The sequence below is a fragment of the Lissotriton vulgaris genome, chromosome 10 (genome assembly GCF_964263255.1).
Source record: "Lissotriton vulgaris chromosome 10, aLisVul1.2, whole genome shotgun sequence".
Classification (NCBI taxonomy): domain Eukaryota; kingdom Metazoa; phylum Chordata; class Amphibia; order Caudata; family Salamandridae; genus Lissotriton; species Lissotriton vulgaris.
In genome coordinates this window covers 609,774,683-609,801,421 of record NC_141698.1, presented here as the reverse complement: position 1 = coordinate 609,801,421, position 26,739 = coordinate 609,774,683, and the positions used below count along the sequence as shown (strand labels likewise).

Sequence of the window (26,739 nt, the reverse complement as noted above, 5' to 3'; positions counted from 1 at the left end):
ATTGTTGTTACAATATATATATTCTGTGGCGAGAGACGGTGGTCTCAGAGCGGGGAGGTTATCGTGGCTGCCAGCGTGGGATCCGTTGTTCCTGCCTCAAGAAAAGCCTCGCCCGGAATACTGGCGCATTCCGGTGACTGGGCACCGCTGAAACAAAGGATGATGCGATGAGGTGGTTCAGGCACAAACATCATTTTGCTATGAGGTCGCCCCCAACCCCGAGGTGATGTCTGATTGAAATCACAAGATGAGTGGAAGATGGCGGCACACGGGGTATGCAATGTTCATCAAATGAATAAGGTTAACCAATGGTGAGTATTTTAGGGTGCCAGGAAATTGTCCCTTCCGGCCGGTAGGGACAAAAATTTGAACAACAAGAAGGTGTAGCAAGAAGGACTCTATGGCTTCCAAGCCCCTATTGTGTGGAATCGATGTGTAAAGGGCACATACGTCTATGGTTACCAGAGTATGTACTTTGGCTGGATCAATGGTGACTTCTTGGAGTCGCTTCAGGAAATCAGTGGTGTCACGCAGGTAAGTAGACATGGAAGAAACTATGTCTTGTAAGTACAGATCAATGAACTTGCCGGTGGGCTCATGGATGGAGTTTTTTGTGGAAACGATGGGACGGAAAGGAGGCTTATTTAAATCCTTGTGGATTTTGGGGAGCATGTGAATGCTAGGGCATTTGGGATGAGGTTGTATGAGATATTTGTAATCCTTGTCTGTGATCGTTCCCATGTTGAGTGCTTTGTCCAGAATAACTTTGAGCGTGTTAGCAAAGACGCCGGTGGGGTCATTGGGTAATTTCATGTATAGGTTCTTGTCATTGACATGTTCACTTACACTGGTATGGTAGAAGTCACTGTCCATGACAACAAGTGCGCCGCCTTTGTCAGCTTTGCAGCACGTGATTTCAGGATTGTTGACAATTTGGTTGAGTGCTCTGGATTCCTTAAGGTTGAAGTTGTTGTATTTGGAATGGGGTTTTTTGAAGATCTCTCTGATAGAATTCGAAGTGATGGTTTCAAAGGAGTCAAATATTTTGTGACTGACAGGGGCCACAAATGTGCTTTTGCTTCTTAACTCTTTACAAGCATGTTGAGTGGGTGTGCTGGTCGCTGGGCACACATTAGAAAAAAAGTGTCGGAGTCTCAAGGTTCTCAAAAACTTGTATAAACTTATCTCGGTTTCCAATTCGGTAGAATTGTATGTGGGGACAAAAGAGGTCCCGCGTTCCAAGGTTGATAATTGTAGTTGAGATAAGTTGGTTTTAGAGATGTTGATCACGAGGGTTTTTTGCTCCTGGTGGCTTGGGCGATTGAGGTGGTTGTTTCTCTTGGAGTTTCTGCCCCGCCTGGTTCGACGTTGACGGTTTGGCCTGCTTCTAAAAAAGAAACACCAGAAGTGGAAGCTGCAGTTAGAGGGACATTCACAGATGTTTTCGGTGGTGCGGTATTCCTAGGTGGTCGGCCATAGTTAGTATTGCCTCTTTGAGAGGTAGAACCATCTGTGGAACTCCCTTCATCCGAGGACGGATTGTTATAGGGTCTTTGTTGTCTACGTTGGGCATAAACTTCTGCCCAGCTGTAGACCTCGCCCAGTTTATAGTCCATGGTGTCACATCTATATTTTCTGATTTTTCTATCATTTATCTCTTTCGTATACTTATCAAGTTGTACATTGATATCAGCAAGAGATTTATCGAGGTCTTCTTTAGACATGTTGTTCTCTAGGTTACGTGAGATTTGTGTGATTTCTTTATCTAGATCATCGATGACTTTTGAAAGTTCTTCTACGATGAGAAGAATTAAATCCAGTGAACAACGGTTAAGGATGGCGTACCATCGTTCCGTGAATTTCGGGTTGTTCCGACAGAGGGTAGGCTTCAGGGAAATTAGTAATCCTCTAGGGATACGTTGATCTTTATGGTATCTAACGAGAGTTCCAGCGTGTAGACGTTGGTTAATGATTCTCTTAGAGGTATATAAAAGTTGTCTCAACATGCTAGGGTTGGAGAAGGCGCTTGTGGATGAGGGGTCTGCTTCCTGGATCAAAGCGTAGATGCGGGTGGTTTCATCTTGGGAAAACCCAAAGGTGTCTGCCCGATTGGCTGTGGTGCTTGCAATTTCTTCATATGACATGGTTCAACGGTGGGTGCTCGCCAAACGTGGCCAGAGGTACGTTGATAAGCAAGATGAGTGGAAGATGGCGGCACACGGGGTATGCAATGTTCATCAAATGAATAAGGTTAACCAATGGTGAGTATTTTAGGGTGCCAGGAAATTGTCCCTTCCGGCCGGTAGGGACAAAAATTTGAACAACAAACAGAGGAGTGCAAGGGGGGCTTGCACTGTTTCCAGGGGCACTCCTGTTGGAGATAAGACTCCTAAATTATGATTTCAAAATTGTGTATCGTGTGGTTCAAACAGGCGTAGTCAAAGTAATCTTTCTCAAAGATGATTTATTTGGTGGGTCACATATTAAATCTTCATAGTGACTCCTTTGTGAAACAGAGCTTTAAAGACAATGTTTAAACAACATCCATGGATCTATGCATCATCCCTATGCATTTCGGGCTGGGCCCTTCGTCAGGGGATAGCAAAGGATCTGTAAATAAATGAATTGAAATCAGGAAGGGGAGCTCGCAGCCACAAGCTGAAAGAAACGTGATGTGTGGGTGCAATAAAAACATGCAAGTCTAAAGTGACGTCGTGGGGAAGAGAAAAAGGAAAAATGTGCACGAAATAAAACAAATCGTCCTGTTTGAAATAGAACTGAAAAAGATGAGCCTTAACATGCGGTCAAAGTGGGTGGAAAAAGGAATCGCCGTGTCTATGATGAAAAACGAACCCGGGCTGGTGCCTAAAGGATCCGAGACCCCTTACAAGTGCGTGAAGTTAATGGCAATCGGAAACTCGGATTACAAATAGCGGGGTTTTTTTACACAGTGCCATTGAGAAAAATAGCCTTAAGAGTGAACAGTGATGTAGAAAAAAGCTTACCGATGGGTGAAAGTCGCAACGCGCCAAACGTCGTGTTGCCGAGGGTTTGTGGATGAACGCGAGAGATACGGAAGTAAATAAAGTGCCTTGGCTAACCCCTGACGAAGGGCCCAGCCCGAAATGCATAGGGATGATGCATAGATCTATGGATGTTGTTTAAACATTGTCTTTAAAGCTCTGTTTCACAAAGGAGTCACTATGAAGATTTAATATGTGACCCACCAAATAAATCATCTTCGAGAAAGATTACTTTGACTACGCCTGTTTGAACCACACGATACACAATTTTGAAATCATAATTTAGGAGTCTTATCTCCAACAGGAGTGCCCCTGGAAACAGTGCAAGCCCCCCTTGCACTCCTCTGTTTGTTGTTCAAATTTTTGTCCCTACCGGCCGGAAGGGACAATTTCCTGGCACCCTAAAATACTCACCATTGGTTAACCTTATTCATTTGATGAACATTGCATACCCCGTGTGCCGCCATCTTCCACTCATCTTGCTTATCAATGTACCTCTGGCCACGTTTGGCGAGCACCCACCGTTGAACCATGTCATATGAAGAAATTGCAAGCACCACAGCCAATCGGGCAGACACCTTTGGGTTTTCCCAAGATGAAACCACCCGCATCTACGCTTTGATCCAGGAAGCAGACCCCTCATCCACAAGCGCCTTCTCCAACCCTAGCATGTTGAGACAACTTTTATATACCTCTAAGAGAATCATTAACCAACGTCTACACGCTGGAACTCTCGTTAGATACCATAAAGATCAACGTATCCCTAGAGGATTACGAATTTCCCTGAAGCCTACCCTCTGTCGGAACAACCCGAAATTCACGGAACGATGGTACGCCATCCTTAACCGTTGTTCACTGGATTTAATTCTTCTCATCGTAGAAGAACTTTCAAAAGTCATCGATGATCTAGATAAAGAAATCACACAAATCTCACGTAACCTAGAGAACAACATGTCTAAAGAAGACCTCGATAAATCTCTTGCTGATATCAATGTACAACTTGATAAGTATACGAAAGAGATAAATGATAGAAAAATCAGAAAATATAGACGTGACACCATGGACTATAAACTGGGCGAGGTCTACAGCTGGGCAGAAGTTTATGCCCAACGTAGACAACAAAGACCCTATAACAATCCGTCCTCGGATGAAGGGAGTTCCACAGATGGTTCTACCTCTCAAAGAGGCAATACTAACTATGGCCGACCACCTAGGAATACCGCACCACCGAAAACATCTGTGAATGTCCCTCTAACTGCAGCTTCCACTTCTGGTGTTTCTTTTTTAGAAGCAGGCCAAACCGTCAACGTCGAACCAGGCGGGGCAGAAACTCCAAGAGAAACAACCACCTCAATCGCCCAAGCCACCAGGAGCAAAAAACCCTCGTGATCAACATCTCTAAAACCAACTTATCTCAACTACAATTATCAACCTTGGAACGCGGGACCTCTTTTGTCCCCACATACAATTCTACCGAATTGGAAACCGAGATAAGTTTATACAAGTTTTTGAGAACCTTGAGACTCCGACACTTTTTTTCTAATGTGTGCCCAGCGACCAGCACACCCACTCAACATGCTTGTAAAGAGTTAAGAAGCAAAAGCACATTTGTGGCCCCTGTCAGTCACAAAATATTTGACTCCTTTGAAACCATCACTTCGAATTCTATCAGAGAGATCTTCAAAAAACCCCATTCCAAATACAACAACTTCAACCTTAAGGAATCCAGAGCACTCAACCAAATTGTCAACAATCCTGAAATCACGTGCTGCAAAGCTGACAAAGGCGGCGCACTTGTTGTCATGGACAGTGACTTCTACCATACCAGTGTAAGTGAACATGTCAATGACAAGAACCTATACATGAAATTACCCAATGACCCCACCGGCGTCTTTGCTAACACGCTCAAAGTTATTCTGGACAAAGCACTCAACATGGGAACGATCACAGACAAGGATTACAAATATCTCATACAACCTCATCCCAAATGCCCTAGCATTCACATGCTCCCCAAAATGCACAAGGATTTAAATAAGCCTCCTTTCCGTCCCATCGTTTCCACAAAAAACTCCATCCATGAGCCCACCGGCAAGTTCATTGATCTGTACTTACAAGATATAGTTTCTTCCATGTCTACTTACCTGCGTGACACCACTGATTTCCTGAAGCGACTCCAAGAAGTCACCATTGATCCAGCCAAAGTACATACTCTGGTAACCATAGACGTATGTGCCCTTTACACATCGATTCCACACAGTAGGGGCTTGGAAGCCATAGAGTCCTTCTTGCTACACCATCCCATCGATGACACTTTGAAAGTTCTGATACTCGAACTTCTACAATACACGTTGTACCACAGTTATTTTTCATACAACAACGAGTACTATCTCCAACTCGTTGGAACATCAATGGGAAATTGTGCTGCTCCCAGCTATGCCAACCTGTTTATGCACCGGATGGAACTAGATCACATCTTGAGTCACAACAAATGGATTAACAACATTCTCACCCTATGGAGGTACATAGACGACATTTTCCTCATCTGGATTGGCCAACCTGATGAAATTTTGGAATTCCTGAAACACATAAACTCTCTGGATGATCACATAAAGTTTACCCATACCATCAGTCCCCAAAGTTTGCCATTCCTGGATGTCCAGGTCACATTACTCAACAACAAACTGACAACCAATCTCTTCGTTAAAGCCACGGACAGGAACAACGCTTTAATGTTCACCAGTTGCCATCCGACACCACTCAAAACTCATTTGCCATATTCTCAGCTCCTAAGGGCTAAAAGAATTTGTTCTGAACCAGAAGCCTATGTAAATTCTGAAGAAAAGATATTACAGAAGTACAGAGACAGAAAATATCCTGAAGTCACTCTACAAGCAGCCAAAACCCGAGTGGCCACCAAAACCCGGGCAGAACTTCTAAGAACCAACATCAAATTAACGGATGAACAGAGACCTGTTTTCGTCTCTAAATACTCAACCAGAAGCAAGGCCATTAAAAACATCATCCTTAAGAGTTGGGACATGATTCGCTTTGAACCAGACTTTCAGGGCATTTTCAACACCAGACCACTTTTCGCATACCAGAGAGCCAAAAATTTAAAGAACATCCTTGAGACCAAACCTAGTGACACTTCTACCAACTACAATGGCACCATACCGTGCCACAATTGCAGTCATTGTCACAACATAATTCCGGGTAATACCATCAACCATCCATCGTCAGGAAAAGCCATCAAATTGAGAACTAACGCCACTTGTGATTCCATGAACCTGGTGTATTTACTCAAGTGTCCCTGCGGACTGCCTTATGTAGGCAAAACCGAACGAAAGATTAAAGTCCGCTTAACCGAACACAAAAGCACCATCAGGAACAGATCAACCAAAGCCCCATTAGCTGCTCACTTCATTACACACCAGCATAACGTGAGCCAACTGAAGTTCCTCGTTTTGGAGGTTGTCCCACTGAAAGTAGGCGTTGACAACAAGAAACTACTACTCCAAAGGGAGACAGCATGGATCAAGAGACTGGATGCCTGCCAGCCCAAGGGGCTCAATGACAGACTCGAATATAGTTGTTTCTTATAGAGAATTGTTGTCTCACATCTATACACATCCAATTGTTTTTTGTCTGAAACTATATGTCTTGATTCTGTTTCTCTACGCTTTTACTTCCCCCACTCTCCCCTCCCCTTCAGCTTAAATGGTTGTCACTCTGTTATTTGCTGCTTAGTCCTTTTCTGACTCTTTCATACTTCACACTTCCTCTTGTCTACTTTCCCTTGTCGACAATTTCTCTGGTATAATGTAATTTTCTTTACCTTCTTACAATTTATTTTTCTTTACCCTCTTGTTTTTTTCTTCAGTAACTGGTCTCTGTTATCCACTACAGTTGGTTTTCCACCTTTTTCTACCTCTTACTTATACTTTCTGTCCATCGTTTGATTTATTGTCATGTTAACTATGATGTTACCGTGTATGTATACCATTTAGAACCCACTCAAAGATGGCTGCCATTCTCGAATTTAAATGCAGTGCTAGTTCACGCTTAATTTGGGTTTTATTTTTCACCCGATATGTCATACCAGTTTACCCCACATTTCTTGGCACCTTACAATGTTTTTAACCCCATTGAGTATTTACCGACTTGATAGTTCCATTTACCCACATTCCCGCTAGTCCGTTTTTTACCTTCACGTCACTTTATTTACTTCCGTATCTCTCGCGTTCATTCACAAACCCTCGGCAACACGGCGTTTGGCGCGTTGCGACTTTCACCCATCGGTAAGCTTTTTTCTACATCACTGTTCACTCTTAAGGCTATTTTTCTCAATGGCACTGTGTAAAAAAACCCCGCTATTTGTAATCCGAGTTTCCGATTGCCATTAACTTCACGCACTTGTAAGGGGTCTCGGATCCTTTAGGCACCAGCCCGGGTTCGTTTTTCATCTTAGACACGGCGATTCCTTTTTCCACCCACTTTGACCGCATGTTAAGGCTCATCTTTTTCAGTTCTATTTCAAACAGGACGATTTGTTTTATTTCGTGCACATTTTTCCTTTTTCTCTTCCCCACGACGTCACTTTAGACTTGCATGTTTTTATTGCACCCACACATCACGTTTCTTTCAGCTTGTGGCTGCGAGCTCCCCTTCCTGATTTCAATTCATTTATTTACAGATCCTTTGCTATCCCCTGACGAAGGGCCCAGCCCGAAATGCATAGGGATGATGCATAGATCCATGGATGTTGTTTAAACATTGTCTTTAAAGCTCTGTTTCACAAAGGAGTCACTATGAAGATTTAATATGTGACCCACCAAATAAATCATCTTCGAGAAAGATTACTTTGACTACGCCTGTTTGAACCACACGATACACAATTTTGAAATCATAATTTAGGAGTCTTATCTCCAACAGGAGTGCCCCTGGAAACAGTGCAAGCCCCCCTTGCACTCCTCTGTTTGTTGATTGAAATCACATCCATGCTGCCAGGTATTTGCTTTTGCCCCAGTTTCATCCTTCTATTCAAAAGTCCGACCCAGCTAAAATAACAATTATGGACTCGTGCCTGCTAATAGTAACCGTTTATTGTGGGGCATCATGGGACCGGTAGTCCCGAGGGGTGTGTTGCACAAGCTCTGAATTTGACATCGAGTTCAAAGTACATTTGATGTTGGAACATGTAGCCCCGAGGCGAGACTACTGTCATCCGACTTCCTCAGCTAAAAATTATGGCAGCTTGGCAGGCAACTTTCTTAACAATTTTAGACATGTGCAGCTGAGGGCAAAGGACGTAATGAACGGAAACAATATTATCGGCTCAAGGGAGCTTGCTGGGACTAAGATGCCTGACATTTTGGACCAACAGTCATGGTCGGCAGCATGGACTTTTAAATTCATTTTAAATTCATTCGAGTTCATTACTTGATACAGACTTTACAAGACTATGAGTTTGGCTGCTGATTTTATTTGCCTTAAGTGTTCCTACTGTGGCGTAATCTAATGCATTAGTGTTATTTTATCTGTCTGCTCTAATAGGACCATCCATCAGTCAAGTTTGCATAGTTCGTGATTTTCATTATTACGTTATGTTTGACCTGGTATGTTGCAGACTTCTAGCTGTATTTTACAGACACACACACATGCATATTTTGGGCTATGGAACGATTGGTCACACAAGAATGTGTTTTCTATGTCCATGATGAGGTCCAGTGGGAAGGGTTATATAATGTGCTTAATTAATAGCGCCAAACCAGATTGAGAAAGGCCTCCGTGTAGGCTGAAACGCGTCTCTTGTACCTGGGATTGAGGGCGACATGATTTAATAAATTGATGCCGAATCCTGAAACCACTTCGTGCCTGTGCCTTCTTCCATGGAGTTTGCCTTTGTGGGAGCTGGATGTTCTGTTCATATATATTATATATATATATGTATATGAAGGTCCACAGTTCACCCAAGGTGCGGGGTGCACTCACAACCAGCACGTTGAACAAATAGGGAGAACCAAGCGCCACCGGCGTCAGCAGAGCCTGACGCGTTTCAGGAATCCTTCATTCCTCAATGGCTTTCTGCTACACAATGAATGCCTGCAAACAAATTCCAATCGTTTCCCCCATTTTATTATTGCATCAATTATTTTCAGGTGAGTGACATCTTAGCAAAGCATTATGGGATTGGTAGTCTGTGAAATGATACCCCAGTGGGCTGTAGGCATTCTTAGTGGAAATAAAGTTCAAAATCACGGGTGCACTCTCCTGTTACTCCCCATTCAAAGCAGCGCCAGATTGTTCTACAACGCTGATCATAAACCAGCAATGGAACCGCCCAAGTTCGCAGCGGTGCAAGCCCCCGGCCGGGTCGGCCGCATTAATGAAGGTCCACAGTTCACCCAAGGTGCGGGGCGCCCTCACAACCAGCACGTTCAACAAATAGGGAGAACCAAGCGCCACCGGCGTCAGCAGAGCCTGACGCATTTCAGGAATCCTCCCTTTCTCAAAGGCTTTCTGCTCCACAATGAATGCCTGCAAACAGATTCCAATCGTTTTCCCCATTTTATTACTGCATCAATCATTTTCAGGTGAGTGGCATCTTAGCAAAGCATTATGGGATTGGTAGTCTGTGAAATGATACCCCAGTGGGCTGTAGGCATTCTTAGTGGAAATAAAGTTCAAAATCACGGGTGCACTCTCCTGTTCCTCCCCATTCAAAGCAGCGCCAGATTGTTCTACAACGCTGATCATAAACCAGTAATGGACCACCCAAGTTCGCAGCGGTGCAAGCCCCCGGCTGGGTCGGCCGCATTAATGAAGGTCCACAGTTCACCCAAGGTGCGGGGCGCCCTCACAACCAGCACGTTCAACAAATAGGGAGAACCAAGCGCCACTGGCGTCAGCAGAGCCTGACGCATTTCAGGAATCCTCCCTTTCTCAAAGGCTTTCTGCTCCACAATGAATGCCTGTAAACAGATTCCAATCGTTTTCCCCATTTTATTATTGCATCAATCATTTTCAGGTGAGTGGCATCTTAGCAAAGCATTATGGGATTGGTAGTCTGTGAAATGATACCCCAGTGGGCGGTAGGCATTCTTAGTGGAAATAAAGTTCAAAATCACGGGTGCACTCTCCTGTTACTCCCCATTCAAAGCAGTGCCAGATTGTTCTACAATGCTGATCATAAACCAGCAATGGAACGGCCCAAGTTCGCAGCGGTGCAAGCCCACTGGGGTATCATTTCACAGACTACCAATCCCATAATGCTTTGCTAAGATGTCACTGGAAGACACACAAAACGCAACATTTTAAACAAATTCAGGAAATTATTACAGAAATCTCCCATGAGCCTTTAGAATTTAGTCTTTTTATGTCCCTAGAATTCCTGGGTTGTTTTTACTGGAAGAGGTCCTGAAGAAGGTGGCCTTGAGCCGCCGAAACGCGCGTCGACCTAGTGCGGGGTCTCACATTCATTCCTGAGACCTGCATTCACAATAACTTCCTTGTTTCAAATGGTGTGGTGATGCATGTAGATAGGGTGAGAATGTTGTGAATGTGTGAGAATGTTATGATGGATTGTTTATTACCAGGGGCACTAATGACTTGTGTATAAATGTTAAAGAAATTGGTTTTGTAAATAACAATGTATTGTATGTATTCTATTATGCTTTCTCCTTTTTCACTTTTTTGTATTCTTTTTTAAAAAAAAGCCTATGTATTTAAAAAAAGTTTCTCTTTTTATGAAAAAAAATGGTATTTTTCTATCTGTGATAAATTAGTAAAGAGATTTGTGTGCATAAAAAGCAATGAAAAAAAGAGAAAATGAAATAAATGTATTCCTTTGAAAGAATGAAATAGATTATTGTGCTTTTGTCACCAATATCTCATCTCTAATTAGAGACATATTTGCATTAGATTTGTGTGGCCATCAAGGGAAATCCGTTCTCTTTATTGTGTTAACAGATCTGGTTGACTCTTAGCCAACTATTTACATATTAAAAAAGAAAAATCTTTAATAAATTCAATTCACAGTTTAAATGGGAATATTTCATTATCCCAAAAATATATTGGTAATGATTTTTTTAATTATTACTCTAATCTACATAATAAACCTCAATTTGATGTTCCCTCCTTGATTGATAATTTTTTATTGGCCTGTGGATTACCTAAAGTTCCGCAATTGACCAAAGAAAAATTTGGTTTGCCTATTACTCAAGAAGAAATACAATAACATATTAAATCTCTTAAACAAAATAAATCTACAAGTCCAGATGGAATTCCAGCAGAATTTTATAAAGAATTTGATTTTCAACTTATTCCTCATTTGTTTAAACTGTTTTCCTTTTTTTAGTACTTCTGGTTCAACTGCAGGATCTTTTACTGAAGCTTTGATTGTTGTTTTACCAAAACCTAACGAAGACCCGACACTTGTATCGAATTACCGCCCTATTCTTGAATAAATCAAGACTGTAAATTTATGATAAAATTCTTGCAACCCAACTGATCTCCGTATTAGATTCTATTATCCATCCTGACCAATCTCGTTTCATGAAAAATAGATATTCTGTTAATAACACAAGAGTTTTGTTGCATGCTATTGAGCAAGGATCTATTCTGTCCTCACCGTCTGGAGATCTTGCATTAGATGCTGAAAAAACATTTGATAAAGTTCATTGGCAATTTTTGTTTCACACTTTAGCTGCATTTAATTTTGGTGATGTGTTTATTCGTATGATATCTGCTCTTTACTGCTCACTTATTTATTAATGGTCAAATTTCGAATCACTTTTTTCTTTTTAGAGGTACCAGACAAAGTTGTCCATTGTACCCGCTTTTATTTATTCTTGTTATTGAACTATTACTTAATTCCATTGGAAAATGTCATGATATTGCTGATATTAGTATTACGGTCACTATTAAAACATTGGCGTATACAGATGATGTACTTTTATTTATTATTAATCCTGAATCCTCACTTCCTCTTTTGCTAGATATTATTTCATCATGTTCCTTAATTTCTGGTTATACGTTAAGTATCAATAAAACTCCCTTGTTTCCTTAAATCCTCATTGTACCCCAGATATGCTACCTATAAAGGAAATAATCTGGCAAAGAGATAAAATCAAATACCTTGGTATTTTGTTCTCTTCTTCTATAAAAAATACAATTACATTACATTGTGAGTCTATTATATTAATGATAAATTATCTAAATGGTCTCTGCTTCACCTTTCCTGGTGAAGAAGAATGGACTCAATAAAATGACTATAGCTCCTCATTTTGTTTATTTTTTAGCTATGATTCCTAAGCAATTTCCTATAACATTTTATAAAACTATTGATGGTCATCTTTCCAATTTTCTTTGGAATAATAAACCACCTCGCATAAGCTATAAAAAACAAAAATGACAAGATGTAATGGAGGATTTGGTATGCCAGATTTTTTTAACTATCATAAAGCATTATCTTAACACCATCGCTGCTAGCGATATTTTGCTCCTGTGCTGTAATTTTCAAAAGTCCATTGTTCATGACGAGCTGGGCTCGTCATCAGCCTGGTAGGAGGCTACTTCATGACGAGCCCAGCTCGTCATGAGCCTGGAAGGGGTTAAAACAGAGCTCTCTTTAGTTTAATCGCTCTCACCTTAATAGTCCTCCTCCATGGCTTTTTATAGAAACAGAAATTAGTGGCTCCGTATCTATTGTCTACTTTACTAACAATGTCCAATAATGCAACATTGTTTAATAAATCTACCATGTTGAAATCCACAAGGTTAATATTAAATGGCTAAAATTCACTTTTTCAGTCAACTATTTTAAATTCTGTAGAGATGTCATTATGGTACAATCCGCAACAAAGCTCTCTCGTTCTGTCAAATGTTGGCAGTCGTGGATTACCGCAGGTATTTTCTAAAGATATTTACAATGATGACACTTTTATATCGTTTGATGTATTGCAGGAAAAATTCATTTCCATTCTTCAGATTTCCTCAAATATGAACTTTTATGTAATTCTATACTAGATTCTTTTCCTAATAATATTCCTACAATTATAAAATCAGATTTAACAATTTATGTTCAATCAGTATTCTCTCCCTCTCATGCGGTTTCATTAAAATATAAGAAATTGAATGCATTTCAAGGTCATAAAATTGATACAATTTCAACTTTTAGGAATGATGAACTTTCAATTTCTTTTTCATACGAAACGTGGAAAAAAAAGGGTTGATCAATATTTCAGGATGGTTACCTGTATCACTTTATCAAACAAATTGCTTATGGACCCCATTAAAGTTATTTAAAACTAAACTTCTTCCCAATTAGAATTATTGACATTGTAACTTGCTCATTAAAACATTGGCTTTTTGAATGTACATTTATCTTAAAGTTTTGGAATGAAGTTTGGAGTGTCTTACAAAAATACTTAATATTTCCGATGAACTTTCATTTACTTTACTGATTTGTAAATATTTTGCTCTTTCCGAACAGTTATCTGATTTGGATTGTAAACGTTTTAATTTTTTTATGTCAGCTGCTCTTAAGTCTATTACTGCCTTTTGAAAAGATGTGTCCTTATTTTCCTTTCATGTTTGGTGGTCTTGGGTTATTTTTACTAGAAGAGGTGCCAATTTATCTTTGTCTAGTATTACTCATTATTGTGACTCTTATCATTCTTTTTGGAAAACGAGTAATCGCTATTTATTTTCCTAGTTATACTTCCTTCCTATATTTTGCTTTATATTGTAAATCACACGTTTAACTTATAGTAGCTCACTTTGAAATTATTTGTACGATAATTACTAATTGTTTCTCCCTTCTCCTTTTATGTTATGATGACCACATTCATATAGCGTTGTACCCCTCTGTATTTAACTAATTGTTATTTAATGATACCATTTAATAAAATATTTTGAACACATAGAATGGTGGCGGTACCTGCCGGGCACTGCCGTAGGGATTACGATGTTCCTTCCCTCTGACCGTTTTAAGGCAGTTTACCCACCAAGAAAAACAAGGTGGAAAGGGACACTGGGGGCCCATAGCAGGCCCTCCTTCCATGGTGGCCCTCAGACATGGGACCTGGGGGGCATCTAGGGAGCCCCCAACATATTCCTGCACCATGTTCCAGGCACCGCATGGTGCCAGTCACATAGTGCTGGGATATGCAAATGTGTATTTTTTGTACTGCGGCGTGTGCTGCAGCCCGCAGCACAACCGTAATACGAAGAATTGTCTTTGCAATGGCCTTGAAGGCGGTCACATTGTAATATCCATGGTGGGACCACCGACTGCAAGTTGGGTGGTCCCATTATCGATATGATGGAGGTCGGACAAAAGTCCGACCCATCATAATGAGGCCCTAAACTATAAAATTCCACAAATAATACTTATGGTATAGCCACTCCAACAGTACAAAAAAAAAACTCTGGAAAGTTAAAAATTACTATTCTCACTACAATAAATGCAACAGTAGGTAAAGTGGAGGATTGCGGAGGGTTAACATTTACTATTCCCACTCCAGACATAACAGTAGAGAAAGTGTTGGATTGTGGCGGGAGAACATTTACTATTCACATTCCAGTCAGCGCAACAGAAGGTAGAGTGTTGGATTGTGGAGGGGTAAAATTTACTATTCCCACTCCAGTAACTCTTTGCAGCTTTATATACACAGTAGTACCATTTATAAAAATATATATTTTTTAAAACATTACTAAATTTAAAAAAGTTAAATAGAAAAATTATATATACCATTCTAGTTAAACAATAAACAAATTATGTATTTAAGACAATCTTTAACACAAATTATAAATTAATACAAATATTATGAGAATTAAAATACCACACTTATATTTCTAAAATACTAGGAGCAAATTAAAAAAATATAATATAAAAGGACAACACAATTGACACATAACATAACAAAAACCACAATTTTCAAAAATATTAAAATATTTTAACTGTTTTATTTCTTAAGTAACTTCCTACCTTATAAATATACAAACTACAGAACACACACCTAAAATATATTCATTAAATTATAATATTTACACATTTTACATAATGAATTAACAATAATTATATTAATAATTAACTTATAGAAAATTAATTATGTTAACTTACCTTCCCACCATTTATCCTTAGAAAACAAACAACCTGCATCTAATATATATGTATATAAAAAATGTAATTTCATAATTTACATAATTAATTATCAATTAATGATAATTAACTAATATCAAAGGATCATATTTAATTAGCTCCTTACACGTTGTCCCTACAAATACACCTGACGCCTAATATATAACACAAACATTATCTTAATTACACAATCTACAAAATTATTTATCAATTAAATAATGTTTATGTATTAACATTAATTACATACTAACATTAATTTACTGCATACCTTTTACCTTTACAAAGACAACAACTATACTTAAATAAATTAGTACACAATGTACATAATTATCATTGAAAAAACTAATTATAATAATAAATAATTATAATGTAATTATAATTACTTTGCTTTCTATCCTATACTTCTGCAAACCCCACAGCCTGCACCTAAAACATAAATTAATAAATTTTTATTCATACTACATTATTAATTAATAATTAGACGTTAATAATTAAAAATGAATTAGTAATTATTTATTAATTTACATCCCACCCCCTACAATACCCCTAACCCACACCTAAAACATCAAATCAAAAGCAAATTTAATCATACAATTAAATAATTAACAATTAAATTATTACTATTATTATTATTATTTAATAGTAATTGTAAATGGACTATAATTACTATACTTCCCACCCTGTTCCTCTGTAAACCCCACAAGCTGCTACGGTACTAAAATGTGTACAAAACTTAAAGGAAATGTAAAAAGTACTAAAAATCCATAAACAACATTAAAAAACATAAACAATATTTATACAAACAATGTATAACATATACAATTAAAATATATAGTAAAATACATAAACAATAATGAAAAATGTATATTATTAACAACAATATGTGTAACAACAATATTAACAACATAGATATTTTTGTAATCAATATTAACACTTTACTAACATCGATATTACTTACCTTAAAATCGATATTCTTGTCAAGGATATTCTTGCTGATGATATTTCATCCTGGTGATATTTCCAACTAGATTATTCTGTAGGTCAATATTAAAATGTTGATATTTTGTCTACAAACCGCAGCACACAAAGAAAAAGAAAAAATTCCTATCATGATTATTTTTTGTGCAGGAAGGTGCCCCTTCACACACAAAAACAATCCAGCCTACAACACAAGCACCCTTGCATCACCATGCAAGGTTGCTTGCATTGGCGCTAGGCTGCTAATTTGGCACTAGGGCAAGCGGAAAGGACAGGAACGTGCGATATTTGATAAATACAAAAATAACAAGTGATGGACTGAATGCAGAACATTGTCATACATTCACCCCAGTATAGAGATCTGGGCCTAAATTCATCGTTTTTTTGCTCACCATGCCTTTCCAGTTTGAACCCAGCCATATGCAAATCAGTCTTGACCCTGTGCCCCATGGGAACAGTCCAGCCCGAACTGCCAAGCCAGGTCCTCCCTGGACTGGAAACAAGCATCCAAGGACCGGTTTCGGGCTTTCAGCCCTCATCAGCCTGGATAGCTTGATTCCAGTGGCATGGAGAGCACGGGACTCACGTCTGAGCATACCCGTCCCACTCGGGGTGACAAATGCAAAAATAACAGGTGATGGACAGAATGCAGAACAATGTCATACATTCACCCCAGTACAGAGATCTGGGCCTAAATCCATTGTTTTTTTGCTCACCATGCCTTTCCAGTTTGAACCCAGCCATATGCAAATCAGTCTTGACCCTGTGCCCCATGGGCACAGGGTCAAACCTGTTTCCGGTTCCCATCAGGCACAGGTTCAGATTGATTTGCATATGGCCATGTCTGAACTGGGGTGGCAGAGTGGGCTAAAGAACGGTGAAGGATTAAACCCAGATCTGTTGACTGGGTGTGAGTGTTTGATTAGTTCAGATGCTCCGTCCATCACCACCCCCTTTTGTACCGATATATGATAAATACCATAAGTTGGCAGGGTATGCTCAGACGTGAGTCCCTTGCTCACTTTGCCACTGGATTCAAGCAAGCCGGGATGAAGACGGCTGTAATGCCAGAAACCGGTCCCCGGAAGCCTGTTTCGGGTCCAGGGAAGGCATGGCTTGACAGTTCGGGCTGGGCTGTTCCCATGAGGCACAGGGTCAGACTGATTTGCATATGGCCATGTCTGAACTGGGGTGGCAGAGTGGGCTAAAGAACAGTGATGGATTAAACCCAGATCTGTTGATTGGGTGTGAGTGTTTGATTGGTTCAGATGCTCCGTCCATCACCACCCCCTTTTGTACCGATATATGATAAATACAGCACATTCCTTCCTTTTCCATGTGACACGGGGCAGCACAGCAAGGTGACTTGCTGCGCTGTTCTGCACCACAAGGTTTATAAGTATGGTCCTGTGTCTAACCCGATTTCAGGATTGTTACATTAAAATTCAACAGTGCTGCCATGTGTTCCCGGGTCCTCAGACTTTATTATGAAGCAATTATCCCCCAAGGCAGAGGGCCTAAACCCCATCAGATATGACACCAGTAATCAGAAGATCATCTGGCATACATTTTGGCCCTGATTTTGATTTATGTTGGAAAGCTCCAAATTGCTGTCAGAGGCTTTCAGACCAGCATCTTCGTTTTCAATTTCAACCGCTGTATTACAATAACATCGGTCAGAAGTGAAACCGGTTAGTCATTCCGGCTGACTTCCGACAGGCTCAAAGACTCAAACGGGCAGTCGGAACTGGCACGTAACACCTTAAGGATGGCGTTTCTGCCATCGGGATTATGATGTAGGTTTCCCACAGGCTTTTCGTGTTGGGCTTTCCAACATATGAACCCTGTTGGAAAGAGACTTTTAGGGGGCCCTTGCAGGGCCTCCTTGCAACTGTGGCCTCCGGTTGGGGGGTGGTACGGTGCCCCCTGTCAATCCCTACACTAACAGGCAGGCACCGTGTGGTACATGCCACACAGTGCACGGATAAACAAAAACTCCCATTCTCTATGTGAGCTTGTGCTGCAGCCAGTTTCTGACTGCTGCACAAGCTCAAATAGAGAAATGAAAGTGTGCGACAGCACCATGTGCGTTCGCATCTTAATACTGAGGTGGGGACCGCTAACTTATGATGTAGGTTTACCACAGGCTTTTCGTGTTGGGCTTTCCAACATATGAACCCTGTTGGAAAGAGACTTTTAGGGGGCCCTTGCAGGGCCTCCTTGCAACTGTGGCCTCCGGTTGGGGGTGTGGGGGGCACATACAGTGCCCCCTGTCAATCCCTACACTAACTGGCAGGCACCGTGTGGTGCATGCCACGCAGTGCACAGATAAACAAAAACTCCCATTCTCTATGTGAGCTTGTGCTGCAGCCAGTTTCTGACTGCTGCACAAGCTCAAATAGAGAAATGAAAGTGTGCGACCGCACCATGTGCGTTCGCATCTTAATACTGAGGTGGGGACCGCCAACCGGAGGACGGTCGGTCCTGATTCCGCAACGGTGTCAACATAGTAATGAGGTCCTTTGTGTCGGAAATATATTTTAGAAATCAAAATGCCTTTTTAGGGCTCATAATAGAAAATCTATACCCAATGGATTTATATTTTGTAAACAATATTTAGACCGCAATATTTATTTCTGAATATTAACTTCTGACAAACAGCTACTATCAGAGAGCACATTTCCGTAAGGCAGGGGGCATAATCCTCAGGAGTACACCAACATAATCTCAAAGTACTGAAGTCTTATTCAAGAGTGCTGGAAAATCCAACACAGATTATGACCTTGTGGTCTGAGAAGAGTTTTTTTTAGAATTTCACTAGGATGGGCTATAAGGGAATACTTAATATGAGAATGGTAAAGTAAATGGATTTATCAAAGTCTTCACTTAATGAGAGGACAGAAACAGTTTTTTAATTCTGGTGCTGACAGAGACCTTTTGTCATGAACAGAGAGGTGCGTGGGTCTGCTCCCTATTGGTTGCTTTGGGTGAGCCCCTTCCACCATTTTTTGGGGCCAATTACCATCTCTTCCGGAAAGCATTCTGACCGATTCGGTTCCGGAATGCTTTTTGAACGATTTGGATTGGGAGAGTCCGGCCGAGCGCTTTTGATGCATCTGGATGCTCCAGATATGATTTGGTTTGACTCCCATTAACTTCAATGGGAGCCTGTATTACAAACGAGAACACAGACTCCCATTGAAGAAAGGGGTGGCTGAGGAAAATCGTGCACTCTGAGGCAGGCACCCCGTGGTGCCTGCCACACTGCAGGGTCTGAAAGGGGGGGTCCCTTAGCTACCCCCATAGAGCCTTACTCCGAAAAGACTGGACCTGTCCGAATGCCTTTCGGAACTGATTCAGACAGTCCAAATGGTTTCCAGGCATCGTAATTGGTCGTTGGGAACTGTGTATGATTCGGTCCGAAACAAGGGTTCGGAATCGGATTCGGCAAACACAAATCTGACTCAGAGCCCTTTCGAACTTCTTCGTAATTCACTCCTTTGTGAGAAGTGGTTTTCACATTTTGATCATCCCACTGTAGTATCACACAAGCTTACATTGTGTGATTGGGAAAGAAGTAGTCCAGAATCACAATTTTTTCTTATCACGTTTCCAGTACCTGTGCAGCTGCGGATATTTTTCTTTCCTCAATGGATGGCTCTGGATGCTGCAATAAGCACCAAGTCCCATAAACACAAAGCCAGGCTAATACATCAATGCCCAGTTCCGTCAGAAGCCCCTAGCAGGAGACCTTCACCTGCAGCAGGGAGCCCTGCTTGTTAATGCTTTCCTACCTACATCTAAAGAAACTCTCCAAAAATGTGCGCTACAGGATCTGTGCATACAGATGAGTGTCCACAAAGAGACAAGCACTCATGTATGTGCTGTCTGCTCTGTGCGTGTGTATCTATTGTCTAGGTGCCTGTGGACCACTTTGTGATGTGTGTGCATATGTGTGTGCCACTTGTGTGTTCTCTTATCTGCCTAAAATATTGTCAGTCTGTAAATACAGTATGGATAAACAAATCTTGTTGACTTCAGAAATGCATGTTTAAATTTGCAGAGGATTTTGAGCATCTGTGTCATGAGAGACCAAAAACAGGAAGAAGCCCAGGACTCAGTGGTGAACAGTGTGCCCAAGGGGTACATTGTGTAAATAAATGTTTGAGTGATAGCATCAAGAAGGCTAGAATTTTATAGCTAGAAAAAGACATAGAAAGTCAACATCATGAAGGTGTCAATATATGGCATCGTATTGAATTGGTGTTAAGAGAGTGTGGGCTGAAGAGTCATTAGAAAGTAGGAGGATGGAATGTTAATAATGAGATAGATAATATAGTGATTGATAGGTGAGCGGGAAACAACCATTACAACACTGTCATTACAATACACTACCTTTACAATGCGGCTGTTACAATGTGACTGCATTTACATTGCATGCCATTACAACGCAGACATTACAACGCACGTCAGTACAATGCATGTCATTACAACGCATTGTAAGATAAGTAATGGAGTTTTTTAAGTTTTCGGGTGGGTATTGGTTTTGAGGTACATGGGAAATAGTCATTTTTACCCCTACACTATCCAACACTTACCCTTCTGTTACACTCACTGGAGTGGGAATAGTATTTTTACCCCTACACTATCCAACAATTACTCCACAGTTACTCTAAACATACTATGCATTGTAATGGTATGCGTTTAAATGGTTTGCATTGTAATGAATGCGTTGTAAAGGTAGTTTCTACAAATGTGTTATAATGCATGCATTGTAAAATCATGTGTTGTAAAGGTAGCTGAGATGTAAAACCCACTTTGTAAAGGCATGCGTTATATTTTGTGTGTGTTGTATCGTCATATATTCATTGGTGAGCATGGAGAAAGTCATGTTGGCTTGCAGCTGGTGTGAGTGGCTTGGTTGTGGGCACTGTTGAGTTAATGGTCAAATGGGAGGGAATCAGATTGGAGTTTTTAAGCTTTGGTACCTTTGAGTAGCTTCAAATTTCATATTGGTGGGATAGATGTGTTGTGCCATGGTGGAGAATTCATTAGGCAGTCTAGTTCACAAAAGAATCAACACGTGGGGGCTGAAGATGGGGTAGGAGGGAGAAGCATTAACATTATGCTTTAAAAGGAAATAGAGAATGTATGCGGATCTAGGGAAGTTGCAGCTACATCAGGTAGGAGGGGCGTGCCCTATCAGCTACAACGACACAAATATGTCTGTGTGGTTTTACAACCTACAGGAAGGTAAAACAAGCACACCGTTGCGTCTCTTACCTAAGTCTAAATAAAAAACATCTCTTGGGGAAAGGACATCAGATATACATGCTAACAAAGGAGTAGTGGTCCCACTTCCCATTTTGGCCAAATCAACAACATGTCTAGAGAATGCATCTACAAAATGTCTAGATGATATATCTACAACATGTCTAGAGAATGCATCTACAACATGTTTAGAGCATGCACCAACAACATGTCTAGAGGATGCCTCTACAATATGTCTAGAGGATGCATCTACACTATGTCTAGAGAATGCATTTACAACATGTCTAGAGGAGGCACCTACAATATGTCTAGAGGATGCTTCTACAACATGTCTAGAGGATGCATCTACAACATGTCTAGAGAATGCATCTATAACATGTCTAGAGGATGCGGCTGTGCCCCCACTGTAGAGAAGCCAAGAAAATGTGGGCATTTTTGGATCTGTCACCTTGACACATTGCAAGTTTTGGTCATAAAATCAACCCAACCTTCCTTTTTCCTGCCTTGTACAGCTTCTCTAAGTTCAGTCAAACCCACGTGAACCAATTCTTGACCCCACAAGGATGGGCCCCACCCTCGAACCTGGGCTTCCGGTGTGTAAACAGTTACTTCAAAGAAGCCGGTTTTATGACTCCATCATGAACCAACACAAACTGCAAAATCAAATTTAGACACTGCGTCTATGTTTTGGTTCTTTTTTAATTCCGTTATTGTTAATGAAAGCATTGGTCATACATTACCCATTTGCAATGGAGTTTGGGTTCCAGCGTTGATGAACAATTATGTTTTTAATTTTGATGAAATATTCTGTGCCATCATTTTGGGAAAGACTATGCTCGCCCAGTGCCACACGATACATGACTCCTTGGCTGAAAGTGAATGAAGACATCATTACAATTTTATTTGACAAATGTGCATTTGTGAAAATGTCATACAGTGATGTAACATTACCATCCTTTATGTGCTCTTAATGGCTATGTTTACATGTAAGATGGGTAAACATTTCTTACATAAATGCACATCATAATTTAAATTTAGATTGACTGTAATGAGTAATTTTACATTATCAATACACTATGGTTAGAGTGTTCTCGTTAACTTGACCAGAGTCCGTGTAGGCCTTTGATGATCAGACTCCCTTTTAAATGAAATGTATTCCCACTTGCTGTGCCAAACCTTCCTTCTGTTCTAATATTATGAAATAACAGTAGTTCATTTAAGGCCAAAATGTTCCAAGGGCAGTGTGACCCTGTGGAAACCTGTTCTGTTGAAGGTGCCCGGTAGTAGATGGAATGAAGCCAATGTGGGCCACGGGATGGTAGCAGCGCCCCAAAGAGTGTCTGGTGCAATTAATGCAGGGATCCTCAAGCTGGAGTAAGGGAGGCCCAAGGGGTCTGTTCAGTCACGGCAACGGTATCCAAAATGACTTCCGAGTATGGTGAAAAACAAAGGGTTGTAGGGTGTAGTCATTTAAATGTCCAGTATTTGTAAAGCGCAAACAATTACCCAAAGGTGTCAAGGCGCTGGGGCCCGTCGGGAAGATATATCGAGCTATTGCGCACATGGTGCTGGGCTGATCTGCCTCCGGCACCAGGGATCGAACCGTGAGCCATCAGGTTCCGGAGTCAGGTGCCCTGGCCACTGCGCCACACCGCCACACCTCCTCCGCCAATCATTTACATTCAGTAGACCACATCGGTCTTGTGCCTGGGACAATTGAATTCCACAGTGGAATTCAATTGTCCCAGGCACGAGACAGAGCGGCTGCCTGTCTCCCAACTCTTGATTTGCATATGGCTATGTCTGAACTGGGGTGGCGGAGTGAGCTAAAGAATGATGATGGATCTAACCCAGATCCGTTGACTGGGGGTGAGTGCTTGCAATGTTCAACACTCCGTCCATCATCCCCTTTGGTTTAGCTTTGTCTCCCCAATCTGACCGATGCAGTTCCTCCGTACATGTAGAACGTTTGTACTGCTGCTCCTCCTGTCATTTATTTAATAAATATGTCCTATGCTAAATGCTGAGTGATTACATTTTCTTAAAACAAGCAGCTCTTGCTGCTCTATGACCTTTTTGGACTTATATGAACTACTGTTATTTAATAATATAATTGACTACCCAGGTTCGAATATTGGGGTTCCCTTGTATCGCAGTACATTCCTTCAGTTGAAGGCACCACGAGAGACTGATCTCGTTACCTGTGTTATGTGTGCTAGCTTACTGTGTGAAGGTAATTGCACTTGCAATGTATTGAGCTGGACAATGATTCTCAGCACCTACATGAGAAGGGAGAGAGAGGAGGTGATACATCCTTGTGAGATATTGTGAAGGTGATGATGATGGAAGAGTCTGGCCCTGCACTAACCATGAGAAAGAGGCTGACACAGGCAAATCCTGAACTTTGATGTTTGATAGGTTCCTACCTCGGTGAGAACTGTGGGAGTTGAAACTTTCTTGTGAGTCTGATGGTTTATTTTGTATGCTCTGGTATTCGATCGTTAAGATTTGCCTTTTTCACCTTTGCAGGCAGACGCCCCTTTCCCTCTCTTGAGACTCAATGCTCCTTTTTTTCTCCTCATAGTTACTTTCTGGAGCAGCACGTTTCACTTTTTCTTGATTGAAACCTTTATCTGGTTCAACTGGAGAGCCTATGTTCACTGACACCTGCTGCTATGAACTCCCCGACTTTGCCCGCCACTATGGATGAGCGGTAGGGAGATGACATTCAGGGGCCCTGAATTTGTGTATGTCTTGTCTATTCTGCCGCTAAATAAATGAAGATGGTATTTGCTGTTTGAGTTGCCTGGACTATGTCCATCTATGCTGTAACCAGGTGATTATTAATTCATGACTGAATGAACTGATTTGAGTTTGCAACTTTACTAACGCGTTAATAAAGCTTCAAGATTTACACATTTACTCCTGTCTATTGTTCCTGTGGGGTACAATATGCTTCACTGTTATTGCAGTGTTACCGAACTGATGACTGTAAGCCTCGCAGAAACACAAGATCCATCAGAGGGAGCATACCGGAGTTTAGAGTGTTACTGTTCTTTGCTCAAGAGGTAAAGAATGAATGTCAGTTCAGGAATCACATGCATACAGTTTCTCTGATAACGGTTTTATTCCTTGATTTTCCCGAAAAAGCACACAATGTATTTTAATGTATTAATTTTATTATTTTGCTGATCATAAATGTACAGCTATACATTCACAAGCTTGGTGCTGCATTCAATCTGTTATTGCATATGCTAACATCACATTATCAGATTGATAGGGCAGTAAATCTGTGACATACAGCCTGAAAAGTGTTAGTGTCTAAAAGTCATGCTAGAATAAAGATAAACAGATGTAATGAAGATTACCGGTAAGTAATAGGACCTTTCTTTGCACATGTAGCTGTTTAAGCACTTACATTCTTCTATGTACAACTGTAGGCCTCAATGCCCCACTGCTGCAACACATAAAAAGTGTCTTTGGTATCTGTGTTTGCCTCATAGTAAAATTAAGAGAGCTGGAGTGTAATATGCCACTGAGGCAAGGAACCCGGGATCGTGATGTAATATCATGTAAATTGATACTTGTAAAGCGCACTACTCACCCGCAAGGGTCTCAAGGCGCTTGTACGAATACCGCTGTGGAACCCGTCCTGGCTTTCCCTGTGAGGCGTCCACTCCTGGGCACCCCCAAGGTGGAGGCCAGGCATCCTTAGCGTTGTGGGGCAGTTGTGGAGATTAACCAAGCTATTGCCCAGAGTTGCAGAGTGGGACTCCATGATTGGAATAGGCACCGAGGCGAGAATTATCAGGTCCGTGGAATTTTGAGCCCAAGACCCACCGAGGCGGGGAATTGAACCCTGGTCCCAGGCTAGACCTCTGCATCAGGGTCTGCCGCTCTAATCATTGAGCCACACTTCTTTATCATGGAGCACACCACATGCACCACCAGATACGGCAACAGATGCATTATTTTGTGATATCTTGCTGTACTCTATTACACTTGTTCTTAATCTGGGGTCTGCAGACCCGTTGGGGAAGTCAGCAACACCTACTCCATGGGCCAGTGACTGTTTAGAAAATTTAATAACAACAGAATAATAAAGAATATATACATAATAAAGCAAAATTTAAAACAGAAAATGTTAAAATGCTCTGTATATGTGAAGGATTGTGAAATTGCAGGCTAGAAATTAAGTTGATAGTATTAGCTTGATATGTGAAAGCAGTGTGAGCCCAGCAAACTGAAGCTAGAATGGATGATTGTTGGCCTCAATTAAAGCACTGGTATGCACCAAAAAGAGAGCATACATTTGAAGCAAAAAAGGCAAAGTGATATGCTAGAGTTTAGTATACATTGCTTCACCTTTAAGGAACAAAGCATCCCATTAATGTTAAAATGTAGATGATTGTATTTTTTTTGTTTGTACATTTAGGGCCTTATTACGATGTCAGGCCAACTCACGTCTGTCCAACACATTATTATTTTTGCCTCTTATATTCCCCTGTGCGTTTTTCCTTTAGTCTTAGAAATATTCTCGCTAGGTTTGGGGTCTCTGGGGTAACTGGGGATTGTGCCCTTTTCGGGTTTCTTTAGTCCTTCAACCACCTCATGAACCACTGGAGCTGCACTGCGAGGAAATATGCCTCAAGGTCAGGGACCGCTAAACCCACCATTGTTGTGTAGCATTGCATCATGGTTAGGGCTACTCGTCTGCAGCTTGCACCCCAAATAAATGTTATCACTTGTGAGCTCAGATCCCAAAATGTGGTGCTCAGGATCCATATCGGTGGGTTCCCAAAGATATATAGCAATTGTGGGAGCGCCACCATTTTCAGCAGGGCCAACCTGCCTGCCACTGACAGCGACAGTGAACCCCAAAGTCCAAGGAGGAGCGGCAGGATCTTATCCCTCCGCCTACATTGCCCTCCACCATCTCTGCAGTTCTGTGGTAAATTTTCACCCCGAGGTACCCTAGGCAGGTGGGTTCCCATTGTAGACATGCGAGGCCCACCGGAGGAAGTCTATCTGGTGTCGTGGGGAATAGTCTAGCTTTTTGCCAATTCACCCTCAGTCCCAAGAGATGGCTGAACTCTTCTAGCATTCTTTTGGCTCTATCTAAGTACCCTCTGTGTTTCGGAGAAAGAGGAGCACGTCGTCGTGTACAGCACGATGTGGTGGCAGGTCTCCCTTATCGTCAGTCCTACATATTCTCGCCCCATCTGAGCACAGCACACCTGTGGCTAAATGGGCTGGGCAAATAGCAATGGGGGCAGAGGTCATCCCTGCCTTGTTCCTCTCTCCAACCGCTGACTCTGGAATATA

General features: G+C 41.2%; 1 protein-coding gene across 1 annotated transcript in view; it reads right to left on the bottom strand.

Moving 5' to 3' along the window:
* LOC147688587 (elastase-1-like) overlaps window positions 1-26,739 on the bottom strand; it is a 181,193-nt gene that overhangs the window by 85,969 nt on the left and 68,485 nt on the right. Inside the window, exon 4 of the mRNA XM_086941446.1 lies at window positions 22,155-22,283. Coding sequence (XP_086797572.1) covers window positions 22,155-22,283 — 129 coding nt within the window. The remainder of the gene's footprint in view (window positions 1-22,154; window positions 22,284-26,739) is intronic.